This window comes from Temnothorax longispinosus, chromosome 1, assembly GCF_030848805.1.
Source record: "Temnothorax longispinosus isolate EJ_2023e chromosome 1, Tlon_JGU_v1, whole genome shotgun sequence".
Classification (NCBI taxonomy): domain Eukaryota; kingdom Metazoa; phylum Arthropoda; class Insecta; order Hymenoptera; family Formicidae; genus Temnothorax; species Temnothorax longispinosus.
Genome location: NC_092358.1, coordinates 26,956,176 through 26,971,153, shown reverse-complemented (window position 1 = coordinate 26,971,153; position 14,978 = coordinate 26,956,176). Strand labels below are relative to the sequence as shown.

Genomic DNA, 14,978 nt, shown 5'->3' with positions numbered 1-14,978 from the left:
TCAATTGCAAGTCGATCACCGTTGCTGCATTATGATGCAACGATCGATGTCTCGAGACCTAGACCTTGAAATAAACTGCAATGATCAAGGTCGCGCGGCGGCGCCGCAGAGAACGGTTCCTAGCAAGCTACCCTATCGAAAGGGATGCTCTTGACTGAAAGAAGCAGATGGAATAATAAAAAAACAAAAACATAGATGAGAATTTATTTCCGAATTTTACTTAGGATCTCATTAAAATGTTGGATTAAATTCAATTTGTGATTTTCATAATTAAAATGTTTGCGAGGAGAGAGAAGAGTTCTGCCAATTTTTAATTTTAAAATAATAGATAAGTAACTCAATCATTCTCAATAAAGGCAAGTTTATTTCTCGTGAAAGAGTTGCGACAGACGGCGAAGTGCAATTGAAAACAAGTTCCGAATTGCAAGTATATAGCGCTACCAAAATTGCTCTCATATACCTACTCGTTAAACTTTCAATATTGTGCTCCTTAGCAAATTATAATATTTATCTTCTTTCCACCTTTTTCCTCGCTAAAGAATACGTATAGGAATATGCTAAACTATTTCTATACGTATTTGTGATATATTAAAATACTATCAAATAAAATGATATTTGTATTGTAGACATTGAATCACACAAAGCTTAAAAAGATTATTTTTTATTTATAAATGCATTTTAATCTGTGCAGGAAAATTTATCTTTAAGAACGATTAGTTTTGTTGTTATTTAAACAAATAAGATAAGTTTGCTTGCAATTAACAGTATTATTGTCCAGTTGAATTACTTGTAGATAATTAAATAATTTAACGGCAGTTTCTTTATCGTTATATTTGAGTTGCGCAACGACAATATAACGATAACGAAACTGTCGTTAAGAGTTACAGAATAGGTCCACTGTCTTTAAATTATATTTTGTTAACCCTCTTTATTTAATTAATAAATATTTATAATTATGTAAAACAAATTATTTTTAAATGTTAGCATGTATGTACGATTGTATATTGATGGATGATATCTCTGATCATTCATTCAAGACATCCCACGCACCGACAATTAAAGCATTTGCAGTGAAATCAACAGGCACTAGGTATTATATATTTGCTTCAAAATTAGCATTTCCATTTGTTGCTTTAATTCGAATTGACATGGAGGTATATCAACTTTTATCTGCATATCTGGTACTTGATTCTCTCTCTTCTCCACTATAAATAATATCAAATTCCTAGATATATCATAAATATATAAAACTACACTTCACGTATTTTTTAAATAAATATTTACTCTCTGCAAAGTGTTTCGCGAATTTATCAGGTGTTTAGCGTACACCATTCGTCAGGATAATCGAACGCGAGTGTTCCCTATTCACGTCTTCGTCCCGTTCTCTTCCTTTACAGTCGAAGTTACACCATTGAGTTTGTCCTGGATTTGCTGCAGAGTCTTGCCTTTCGTTTCGGGCAACAGCAATACCGTGAAGAGGATACTAAGAATGCAGAATCCTCCGAACATCCAGAAGGTTGCGTACTTGCCGTTTAACGCCTCTTCAAGATCGACGGGGAATTTGGTGGTGATGAAGAGAAATAATTTGCTGAAGAAAACCGTTATACTGGAAGCCTTAGCTTTGACATTCGAGGCAAACATCTCACCCATCATTGCCCATGGAACCGAACCCCAGCCTACGCTGTACGTGGCAATGTAGATGACGAGCGCAACTACCGGCAACCAGGATATCTGTTCTATCACGTCGTCCGCGTGCTGTACCTCCTTCAAGTAGAAATACAAGCCCAGGGAAAACTGCAAAATAAATGCTCGGTCACACGACAAGCTCGTAATAAAAGTCTAACAAGGGAAGGATTCCAAAAGTTTAAGGTCTCATAATAATGCCAAATCTATACAGACCTATTGTTTAGATATCCAAAAAGTGAAATTTACAATTTATAAGCCCAACCTTTTTAAAAAATATCAAATATACTCGAATCTTTCTTATTTTCATGAGAGTAATTATTCAAATTCATCGTTGATAAATTTAAATTTAAATCTAAAAATAGGAACAGTTACTCACCGAACTAATTGTCACTCCGATTCCGGAGAGAATGAGGAGTATCTTTCTACCTGACCTGTCGACAACCACGGGAGTGACCATTGACGCTACCACCTGTACGACTCCGACGATAATTGCCGTTATCTCCGATGAGACAAGACCTCCGGCAGCAATAAAGATATTTTGCATGTAGAACAGTACGAAGTTGATGCCTACAAGCTGCTGGAAGGAAGCCATGATACATGTGTAGATCAACGCCTTGAAATTCGCTTTCACTCTAAACAGGTCCGAAATTCTGACTTGATTCTTGAAAGCTTCGTCGAGTATCACCTGAGGAATCAAAATCGATACGAATTTATTATTAAGAAAACAATAAATATGAAAATTGAAACATAACAGTTTGCCTAAAATATTCTGAAATAATTGGGATAATGTAAAGACTAAAGTTATCGTTCCGATATCAAGACTGTTTTAATGCTGAAGCAATAGCTACTTTTCCTCGTTTAATATACCTATAATTGCGTACGACTAAAAGAACACTCTGCAGTTCTTCGAGGCTCTGCATTGCACGCCAGTCATAATTGTCACTTACGACTGTGCGACATTATCGTTTAGAATCAAGGAACGGCCTCAGCTGAGATCATAGCATTTGTCTAATGCGACTGGATAATATATACTAGGACATGCGCTTATATATGTACATCAATAATCGAGTACGTGCTCGTAACAGTTCAGATAGTTTTTTAGCAATTACCTTGTCACTCGAGAAATCAACAAAGACATAAACGGCCGCGAAATTATTAATTTTTATTAAAATAATTTATATCGAACGCATATTTTTCGCACAAACTTTTTTATAAAATTGAATATACCTTTAACAATTTAAATTTCTTAACCAAAAATTAATAGAAGATTAATTGAGAGTTAAATTAATTATTTATCTTTGATTCTTTTTGATTCTTTACCTTGAGATTCTTTTAGAGCAGTGGATTTTATAAGACAAAATTATCAGCTTTGCTGCCTTACCTGTATTTCGTCGGTCTCCTCCACGACAGCCGCTTTAGATTTGCTTCGGAGTTTCGCTAGAGATTCGATTGCCTCATCTCTGCGATCCTGGCTGAGGAGGAAGTACGGAGATTCCGGCATCATCATAAAGCAGACGAAGAAGATAACCGGCAAGATGGCACAGAGAATACAAAAAACCACGTAGTTGACGAACGGCCCAATAGCGTAGGAATATAGAAAACCGATCGTGTTAAGAAGCTGAAGGAAAGATCCCAACGCTCCCCTGACAGAAATCTAAAGAGATATAACAACTTCGTTATTATATAATAAACAGTTTAATTAATTAATACTATTTAACGAACAAGGACTTGAAATAGTAACTGTATTTATTCTAATCATGTTTATACATTCTGCGAAGCATAACATATCTTTGGAAAACACAGTAAAAATGATTTTATAAACTAAATAAGAGAGAGATTAAACGACACAAAAATTAATACACATTAAATTACGTACCAATTAATTGTCATATTTTAAACAGAAGAAAACACGATAATGCTTGAAAACTATGCGTAGAAATGTTTGCGTCGCTTGTACATGCATGCACAATAAATTTACCTCAGCGATTTCGCCACAATACATAGGAACGATTGTGAACGTGATAGATAAAGCCAATCCAAGTATAAATCGAGCGACATAAAGCTGTGCCACGTGGCCTGCACTAATGACGAGTGTCCATCCAATTATAAACGGCACCAGAGAAGATAGCAATGCTCGTTTACGGCCCCATCTATAGAAACAGAGAAAATCAATTTTTTATTGTCTTCAGTTCAGTTGCTTTTGTCAAATATTTGAATATAATACGCGTGCTTCATTTCTTTATAAAAATTGATTCCTTTCTTTAATTTCAAGCTTGTAAGGCTTGAGAAATAGCATAGTTAAATCGATATATTGCAAAATTATTCGTGCGTGCAATTGAACGGTTTATTTATACATATATCCATACCTGTCTCCGAGGTATCCCGCCCCAAAGCTGCCAATAGTTGCACCAATGGGCATCAGAGATACTATCCAGGAACTCTGCTCGCTGCTGATCGGTGACCCCAAAGGTCCACCATCCTTTCCCAATTTAGGGATAACCGGACTAGGCCACCCCTGAGCCGCACCAGACGCGAGGAGAGATAGACTAGCTATGATTGTACAAAAATTCCAGGATATACAAATGGAAAATACCACGATAAATAATTGTTGGAGTATTCTTCTCGTATTTAATCAACGTGCTATTATTTAAACGTTTAATTATTAAAGCTGGATTTTTGTTTCATCAGAAAGGAAACTCTTAAGAGATATCTATCTGCCTCGAACTGTTGGAGATCTTACCGGCAGTGAACAACACATAATTATGATAATGCGAATATAAATGTTAATATTCTAATAATCTAATAAGTACTTACTTAATAGGTAGAAAGTATAAATGCGCTTAATAATGTGTTTGTAGAATAACTGGGTAATACCAATAAAAATAATTCCAATGTCTTTAACGGAATTCTTGTAGACATATCAAATTGGTAATGTTTTCTTGCTTGCGCATTTATGATTAAATCAACTCAACTCTGCTTAATCATTGTATATGTTTATTTGATGTGGTCCGCTCTAAAGACCAGGTATCAGCACTCGATTTTAGTTGATATTATCTCATCCAACACAAACCAAATATAACATTTTTTTGTTCCTCAAAAGCGATTTGGCATGGAACTTCCAAATTATAATCTACAACAACCGAGACAACACGCATGTGTAGAATACGACTAAAACAATGTTCTAAAGAAACCGTAAATCAGGACGTCTTAAAAACGTTATAAAGACAATTTTATAAGATAACTTCAAGATGTCCTTTAGATGTCCTATAAGACGTAACAATCCTCTTTGAAGAGTGCGCAATCATCAATTTGTCTGCGCAATCATCAATTTGCCTGCGCACTCAACGTCGACGATTCTTCTTGATATACGCAAGTAAGATATGACACAGATTAGTCCAGTAACTTTAGACAAAAATTCGATCAATCTTCGGAAAAATTCAAAATGAGTCCTCACTTGGAATTTTTCCGAAGTGAAATCCTAAGATTACTGGACTAGATAGAAATCTCATTGCGTGGAAGTATCACTACAGCAGTGAGACTATTTTCTCTTGATGTCGTTGCACGCGCGATAATACGTGATTGTCGAGTTACTGACTTACTGAGTTACTTTCGTAAATTACTAACTTTCTCATTGATAACGTCTGACACGAGGTGATAGTGATTATCTGTCGTTTACACAATTAATCCATGCCAAGTATTATTGCGAATATATACAGGATCCATAGAGATGTGCACCCGGAATCGTCGCTTTGCAATGTGAAACATGAATATGCCACGAGATAATATGAATAGGGAAAGAACACGGATGGCACGTGATGCCACGTGCATTTTTGATCGTAAAAAATTTTTTAATTGATAATTTTTTTTCTGTAATTAAATCATTCATCGATTATATCACACACATACCGAAAGATTCATCATTTGTCTTATCGATTTAACCAACCGCACGATAAGATTTATCTTGCAACTGTAGATTACGTTATAAATCTACGTGTAATTATAGCAAAATTTATAAGTCTAATAATTTTCTTTTCAAAAATAAAAATTTAAATATGAAATAATTAAAGTTGCGCTATCAAAACTTCTAGTACAAATGAGCAGGACTTTTAATATACACAGTTCTTAAGTAATAAAAAATTAAAAAAACAAATAAAAATTTTCGGATTAAAGTGAAATTGCTTTGAAGAAATACACGAAAAGTAGACTTAAATGAGTTTAAGATAACAGCGTATTGATAATGGATTAATTGGATTCCTTCCCCTCGAGGATGCAAACCTTTATTGACAGACGCTGACTTACCCGCCACAGCAGCCAAGAACTGAGGGAGTTTAGAACCTTTCTCCGTCATCTCTTCGGGACAGCGATGGCCGGTGGTCCTATTGCGTATGTGTCTCGAGTGGAGATCATATTCTCTATCTTTAATCGTCTCCATGTCTTTCTCCCACTCATTTCTGCCGCACATCGCAAAGCGCGATCTCAATCGCTATCGCTGCGATGAAATGGTGAGGGATGCAACGACCGACGTCTCGAGACCTAGACCCTGAAACGAGGCGCCGTGGTCAAGGTGGCGAGACGTCGCCGCAGAACAGTGTCCCCCTCGAAGAAGCTCCCCCATCGAAAGGGCTGCCCTCGACCGAGAGAAGCAGGTCGAGTTATAGAAAAACAAAAGGATAGACGGATAGAATTTATTTCCGAATTTTACTTTCAGGATCTCATTAAAATGCTGGATTAAACCCAATTCGTGATTTTGATCATGAAATTTGCGAGGGGAGAAGAGTTCTTTACCAATTTACTTTAAAATAATAGATAAGGTAGTAACTTAATCAGCTTTGTAATAAATGAGGCAACAATGACGATAAAATAGCAGCCATAAAGCGATGAAATTAATTAATAATTATATTTCTGTTTTATAGAAAAATAAGGAATTATTTTGCAGACGGGCGAAAATAAAGGTTTGTTGATTTTTCATCAAAGAGTCGGGACAGGCGGTGAAGCGCTTGAAAACAAGTTCCCAATTTGCAAATTGCAGCGCTACCAAAATTGCCAGCGATACGTAGCAAGTATCATTAACGCGAGCGTATGTATAAATATACGTATATGACTTGCATTATATAAACATACAATTACTGTAAGCCGTTTTAAGCGTTATGTTAAGGTATATTTGGAAGATAATAAAATATTTTTGGTTTCATGTAAAAAATAACAAAATTGTCTCTGCGTACATATGATATATGAGTAAAGATAAGGTAGAATCCCCGTTTTACTCCCTTTAAATTTCCTGAACATATTTATTGATCAATTCATTTATATTGTCGAACAATCGTTCGTTAATTGATCCGTTTTCCGTTTTTCTTTATGATTCAAGCAATACTAGTAACAGGAGATTAAACGGTGGTCCAAGCGCAAGAATATATATTCCTTTTTTACTTATTAAAGACTTATATTATATCTCTATAAAATTGGCAATGGGATATAGGTGTATATATATAATCCGCATTTCTAATACTCTGCTTCATTCTTCTCCGCAGTAAATAACATCAAATATCTAAATATATTATACAACTTTATGCCACGTATGTTTTATAAATATAAAATTTTTTTTAAATGTTTCGCGAATTCATCAGGTGTTTATGCGTACACCATTCGTCAGGATAATCGGACGCGAATGTTCCATCTTCACGTCTTCATTCCTTTCTCGACATGTCACTCCATTGAGTTCGTCCTGGATTTGCTGAAGTGTCTTGCCTTTCGTTTCGGGCAAGAACAATACCGTGAAAAAGATACTAAGGAAAGATAATCCTGCGAACATCCAAAAGGTCGCGTACATGCCATGGAATGCCTTATCGAGGTTGATAGAGAACTTGGTGGTGACAAAGGCCAAGAACCAGCAGACGAAAACCGTTATACTGGAAGCACTAGCCTTTACGTTCGAGGCAAACATCTCGCCCGTCATTGCCCATGGAATTGCATCCCAGCCTATGCTGAATGTGATCATAAAGATGATGAGTGAGACCACCGGCAACCAGGATATCTGCTCTACCACGTCGTCCGCGTGCTGTACTTCCTTCAGGTAGAAATATAAGCCCAGGGCAAACTGCAAAATAAATGCCTGTTTACACGACAAGCTCGTAATAAAAGACTTTTGCACTCTTAAAGTCAAAATTTGCATAACAAAGAAATTCAGTGCTATTGAACATGTTCGGCGCTGGAATTATTATGATCTACGTTGACACATCGTTATGACAATTTTCCGAAGTTTCTTACAATTGTTAAACTCCCAGAGTACAGAGATATCTTTCAAAGTACCTAATAACAACGAAAAAAACAACTCGGGTTTCAAAAGATCCTAAAAGAAAGAATTTTTTCAACTCGTTTCTGCGTGTGTTATCATACGCGCGTCTGCCTTCTGTCGCGCACAAATTATGTCATCGTGCACACACAGTCTGATGTATTCCATCGCATTCCATCGGAATACGTAATAATGACCCGTATGTATAATGATGCTCTACCTTCCTCGTCTCGCATTGCAATGTACATCCGCGTGATGCGCTGTTACATTTCCTACATCAAGCAGACATTATCGAACATGAGGACTTTACCGTGTCGCGCGTTTATCTTTATCCGATTTACAGAAAGAATCGTGACTCGATCCTCTTTATCAGGTAATTAAGTCGTTTGCGCCGAAAATGATTTCCTCGAAGGTGAGATGAGTGATAAAAGAAGGAGTCATTAAATGCCGTAATTTGCGGCATTGGTAGCAAGTGTAATTATGAATGCCGATCGTAAACGCACTACCAGAAAATGCATTTAACGATCAGCATGCAATCAGTGAATATGAGAAATAATCGGCACGCGAAAATTCACGCTAAATATGTAAAAGTTATCGTCAAAAAATATTTATAGGATATGACTATCAGTGTTAGATTAATATACATTACAAAATTTAATTCTTCTTTAATTTATCTCATTAACGCCATAATTACGATGCTTGCAAAATAAGCCTCTGTTTAATCAAATAAAGAATCTAATAAAAATTACAATTTTTTTTATTAATATTAAGTATTTGATCTCAAATTTAATAGCAGTTTGTGCTTATTAATTAAACGCAATTTTATAGATAACGCGTTTAATTAATAATCTTGAAATAAAATATATTTTTATAATTTTAATAATTTTAATATAAATTTTTTGAGGCTTTTAAAACTGACAACTCATGTCCATGTCTACTCTAACAAACTGCTTAGATTCATCATTCTGTCGCAAAGCGACAAAATTGCAACTCGTTCCATAAAACAAAAAAGAAATCCGCGTTGTGTCTATCACACACTCTATTAATTTCTGAATCAATTCGCTGTTTATCAAACAAAAAATAATATAAAAACTTTGTAAAAGTTTCAATGCAAGATATATTAAACACTAAGTCATATATTAATTTATTTTAAACTATCATGCTTTAAAACTAAGTGTACATTGTATAATTAATATTAACTCTATCGGTTATGCAATGTTTTATAAATAATTGCAATTGGTTTCTTAGAAATACAAGACTCGATATGGATCAAGCGTATACTTTCTATAGTAACATATTTCTGATGTTTCTTTATATAAGATATTCTCTCTTGTATATTTCTTCTACATTGAATAATATCAGTTGTTATGCCTATATTTAAAGCACAATTTTAACGCTATTATAATTTATTTCTACTGGTAATTAGGCAATATGTCAATGAGGCAATATGTACTCAGTATCAATAACAAAATAAGATATAACATAACGAGGTTCTCATAATTAAGTTAAATTACATCCCAGATTAAAATCAAATTAATTTTTTTTTTATGAGTGTAATTATTTTAATTAATTGTTGATCAATTTCAAATCTAAAAACAGAGGCAATTACTCACCAAACTGATTGTCTCTCCGATGCCGGAGAAAACGAGAAGTATCTTTCTACCTGACCTGTCGACAACCATGGGTGTCACTGTTGACGCTAACACCCGCACGACTCCAATGACAATCGGCGCTATCTCCATTGGAACGAGACCTCCGGCAGCTATAAAGATATCTTGCAAATAGTACTCCACCACGGTGATACCGGTAAATTGTTGGAAGGAGACCATGAGACATGTGTAGATCAACGCCTTGAAGTTCGCTTTTACTTTGAACAGTTCCGAGAAACTGGCTTGATTCTTGAAAGCCTCGTCAAGTATCACCTGAAAAATCAAAAGCGAGACAAATTTATTAAGCAATAAATATAAAAATTGGAGTGCGTAACAATTTGCCTAAAATATTCTGAAAAATAAATAGGATAATAAAACGACCATATTATTATTAAGAAACAAATTTTCAATTAACAGTGAAGCAAATTTGCTGTCCATTTATAATCGGATCTCTTAATTCCTCAAAATTGTATTCAATGTTAATTTCTTTTGCAATTATATTTTATTATGTAAATGTTCCAACGCTGAAGCTATAGCTATTTTTTCTCGTGTAATATATAGTCGCGTGCAACCTGCAGTTCTGCGAGACTCTGCACGTCAATTATAACTATCCCTCATTGTTGTTTAAGATCAAGGAACGGCCTTAGCCGCGACTTCGTTTGTCTAACGTGATCTGACGGACAATATGTACTCGGATGTGTTCATCAACGATCGCGTACATGTTCGTAACAGTGCAGGTAACATTAGCAATTACCTTGTCGCTCGAGAAATCTACGACACTATAAACGGACACGTTGCAATTAGAAATTTATTAGAATAGTTTATACCGATCACATATTTTCGGACAGTTTTTCAGAAAACTAAATATTCCAACAACTAGAATTTCTTAACAAAGATGACCCGAAGAAAGAGTCGAAACGTACACGAGTCCTTATATATAATTGTAATGATAAAGATTGTGAAAGAACAACTGCGCTTGGCTCTTATTGTCAAACCACAAAATATATTTATTCTTAACAAAGAATTTGTAAAAGTTCAACTAAGAGTTGAATTATGTTTCTTTACTACTAAGAATTTTAAGCGGTAGGTTTTATAAGAGAAAATTATATTGATTAATTATTACTTTGCTGACTTACCTGTATTTCATCGGCCTCCTTCTCGACAGCTGCTTTGGGTTTACTTCGGAGCTTCGCTAGAGATGCGATTGCCTCATCTCTGAGACCTTGACTGAGAAGGTAGTACGGAGATTCTGGCATCATTATAAAGCAGACAAAAAGATCACCGGCAGGATGGCACATAGGATCCACAAGACCACGTAGCTAACGAATGGCCCAATAGAATAGGAATATAGAATACCGATCGTTTCAAAGAGCGGGAGAAAAGAGCCTAACGCTCCCCTGATAGATGTCTGAAAAAATATAACAATAGTCATATATCATCTGTTACTTCGTTATTACATAACGAACAATATAATTATTTTAATATTTCTCAACAAACAAAGACTGTCTTTAAATCTTTTTTAAATCGTTTGAAAACCCAGCAAAAAAATTTATGAACAAATTGATTAAACGATACAATTTATACACATTAAATTAAGTACTAAATAATCGACATATTTTACACAAAAAAACACGATACCTTAAATACTATGCGTAGAAATGTTTGTACACTCATTCAAAATACCTCAGCGATTTCGCCACAATACATAGGAAGGATTGTAAACGTGATAGCTATATTTAATCCAAATATAAATCTAGCGACATAAAGCTGTGCGATGTGATGTGCAGTGGCAACGAGTGTCCACCCAATTATAAACGGCACCATAGAAAATAGCAATGTTCGTTTACGACCCCATCTATAAAAGCAGAAAAAAAATCAATTTTTCATCGTCTTTAGTTCAGTCTTCGTTAAGAATTTGAATCTGATACGTGCTTTATTTCTTTTTAAAGATTGGTTCCTTTCTTTAGTTTCAAACTTGTAAGCTTAAGAAATAGGACGCATAGTTAAATTGCTATATTTCGAAATTATTCGTGCGTGCAATTGTAAATGATTAATTTATATAACCATACTTGTCTCCGAGGTATCCCGCCATGAAGCTGCCGAAGAAAGCACCGACAGCCACCAGAGATCCTATCCAAGAACCCTGTTCGATGCTGATCGGCGACCCCAAAGGTCCGCCATCGTCTTGCAATTTAGGGAGGACTGGACTCGTCCACCCCTCAGCTGCACCGGCCGCAAGGACACATAGACTACCTGTGATTGTATAAAATTCCAGGATATACAAAAACAAAGTACCACGTAGTCAACGTTAAGTAATTGCTGGAATATTCGCAACTTCTTCTCGCGCTTAAGTAACGTATTATCCATTTAAATGTTTAATTATTAAACTTAGATGTTTATTTCGTCAAAAAAAAAACTCTTAAGGGAGATATCTGACTGTCTCGAATTATTGGAGGTTTTGCCGGCAGAATGAAAAGCGCACAGTTATAATAATGCGAATAAATGTTTAATATTCTAACTACTTAATAGGTACAATGTATAATTATTTAATAATGTGTTCGTGGCACATGTGTTCGTTAATGGAATTCTAGTAAACGTATAAAGTAAACATATCTAATCCGTAATGTTTTCGATAATATCGCTTGCTCACTTGTAATTAAATCTACTTAATCGCTGAATATATAGTATGTATATGTTTGTTTGATATGATTTTATGCACATGCACATGCCGAACGATTTGACACTTCTCTTATCGTTTAATCAGCCACGATAAGATTTATCTTACAATTTTAAATCACGTTATAAATCTATTTACTTTATAGTGGAATTTATAAAACTATAAATAACTTATAAATTCCGAAATAGAAATTTAAATATCAAATAATTAAAGTTTCAATTTTAAAACTTTAGCACAAATAACGTCTTCCAATACAGTTTTTAAGCAATTAAAAATAAATATACAATTAAAAATTTTCAATTAAAATTTAATTATTTTAAAGAAATACATAAAAAATAGACTCCAACAAATGAAAAAAAAACGGCATTTTGACAATGGATTAATTTGATTTTTTTCCCTCGAAGATGTAAACTCGCTTTATTAACAGACGCGGACTTACCCGCCGTTGCAGCCAGGAACTGAGGGAGCTTGGAACCTTTCTCTGTCATTTCTTCAAGATAGCGATGGCCGACAGTGCGGGTCCTATCGCGTATGTTCAACTCTACCAATTCTCTAACTAGGGTGTATAATACGCTGCCGAAGAAAAACTCAGTGCTGCAAGATTGTAGGCATAATCTTTACAAGAACGCTCTGTCTGTTCATTGTCTCGAGTGGGAATCATATTCTCTAACCGTCTTTCTTCCACTCATTTCTTTTGCCGCTTCTTGCAAAGCGCGATCTCAAATCGCCATCGCTGCAGTGTGCAAGGGTGAGGGATGCAACGACCGACGTCTCAAGACCTAGACCCTGAAACAAAGCACCATGGCTAAAGTCGCGCGACGTCATTAACGGTGTCTAGAAAATTTCCTCATCAAAAGGATGCCTTTGATCGAGACGAGGTTGTGTTATAAAAAAAAGAGATACACCGGAATTTATTTCGGAATTTTACTCAAAATCTCGTTAAAATGTTAGACTGGATCCTGGAGCAACTCCAGCAAAAGTGAATACACTCAGAATTTCAGCAAAGAATATCTTCGCCTCTTCCCGCTTGAACCCTCAGTACGCGCTTCTTAAACTCGAATATAAATTCCTCAAGTATTTGAGAAGTTTCGAAATAAAAGTCATCGAAGTCGTAGACGTATCAGCATCCTCAGATTGTTCAATGACATAACTTAGATAATTAATGTGAATTAACTAATAATACAATGTTTATGTATTATTTCTTAAGATTAATTTGTTCAAATAATTATAATAATTTATATTATATGTAAATTATGTAAAAATTATGTCTTTTCTAGATAATTAAATATATCGATAACCGTCTTGTTGTTGTCAAGATTTTACTAAGAAATATTAGTTATAATAAAGTTACTTTATATTTCTCCTTCCTCTTTCTTTTTTTCGCGTAATTTCATCAATTTATTGGCGTTTTAAAGATATCAAATTTAAACGATACTCGACATCTTTTTAAATTTCGATATATTTGCAGTTGTCGTTGTTAATAATTACGTTTTTCTTTTTCCATGCAGACGTATTACAAAATGACTGGTCTCTAATCCGTGAATAAAAAATACGCCGAAAAATTAATTTTTTTGTTTTTTATTTTACTTTTACACGCCACGTCCAGCACACGCAATACTAAATCTTGATAAATACAAGCAAAAGAATCTTATTGTTGCCCCACGTTTCCTAATTACGGATCAAATAGGAACTTGCTTGAAAACGTAGGAAAGTTTACTGGCACATCACACTTTTTTTACGCTAGAAAACGAAGCTTATATATATGTGCATACAATAATACGTAACGAAGTATCGCAAGCGTATTTATAAATATGCATGGTATGACTTGCATTATATAATTCTATGAACCGTGTTAGTCATTGTGTAAAGGTTTTTGAAAAACAAGTATTCTTGGTTCCATGTAGAAAGTAACAAAATTATCTCTGCGTACAACATATGATTATATAAAATCTCCGTTTTCTTTCATTTCATTATCGTTACTTCATTGATCATGTCGTTTTCCGTTTTCCGTTTTTTTTTATGATTCAAGCAATATTAGTAACAAAAGACTAAACATGGTCCAAGCTCATCAAAGACATTCCTCTTTTACCTATATATTATACTTGTATAAATTTAACAGTAATATAGGCACATATATATTATCCGCATTTCTCTGCTTGATTCTTCTCCACTGTATAATAATAGCAAATCCCTAAATATGTTATAAAACTTTACCCTACGTATTTTTTACAAATATCTAATCACTTCAAAGTGTCTCGCGAATTCATCAGGTATTCAACGTATACCATTCGTCAGGATGATCGGACGCGAGCGTTCTCTCTTCATAACTTCTTTGTCCTATTTTCGACGTATATAGTTGAAGTCACTCCATTGAGTTCATCTTGGATTTGCTGCAGAGTCTTGCCTTTCGTTTCGGGCAACAGCAATACCGTGAAGAGGATACTAAGAATGCAGAATCCTCCGAACATCCAGAAGTTGCGGACTTGCGGTTTAACGCCTCTTCAAGATCGACGGGGAATTTGGTGGTGATGAAGAGAAATAATTTGCTGAAGAAAACTGTTATACTGGAAGCCTTAGCTTTGACATTCGAGGCAAACATCTCACCCATCATTGCCCATGGAACCGAACCCCAGCCTACGCTGTACGTGGCAATGTAGACGATAAGCGCGACCATTGG

At 35.0% G+C, this 14,978-nt stretch overlaps 1 protein-coding gene and 1 pseudogene across 2 annotated transcripts; both read right to left on the bottom strand.

Moving 5' to 3' along the window:
* Nucleotides 1-22: 22 nt before the first annotated feature.
* Nucleotides 23-7,015, bottom strand: LOC139822226 (facilitated trehalose transporter Tret1-like). 2 transcript variants are annotated; one of them, XM_071793839.1, is made up of 6 exons: nucleotides 5,986-7,015; nucleotides 4,053-4,236; nucleotides 3,665-3,836; nucleotides 3,068-3,340; nucleotides 2,063-2,371; nucleotides 23-1,794 (listed from the first exon to the last, which is right to left on the bottom strand). In XM_071793839.1, exons 1-6 carry the CDS (start codon nucleotides 6,146-6,148, stop codon nucleotides 1,366-1,368), a joined length of 1,530 nt encoding a protein of 509 aa, XP_071649940.1. In that variant the 5' UTR covers nucleotides 6,149-7,015; the 3' UTR covers nucleotides 23-1,365. The 2 variants fall into 2 exon arrangements, with proteins under 2 accessions (XP_071649940.1, XP_071649948.1); XM_071793847.1 differs by lacking the exon at nucleotides 5,986-7,015 and adding an exon at nucleotides 4,501-5,130.
* A 144-nt stretch (nucleotides 7,016-7,159) lies between these two features.
* On the bottom strand, nucleotides 7,160-14,725 carry LOC139822204 (trehalose transporter 1-like protein; annotated as a pseudogene).
* Between the last annotated feature and the right edge of the window lie 253 nt (nucleotides 14,726-14,978).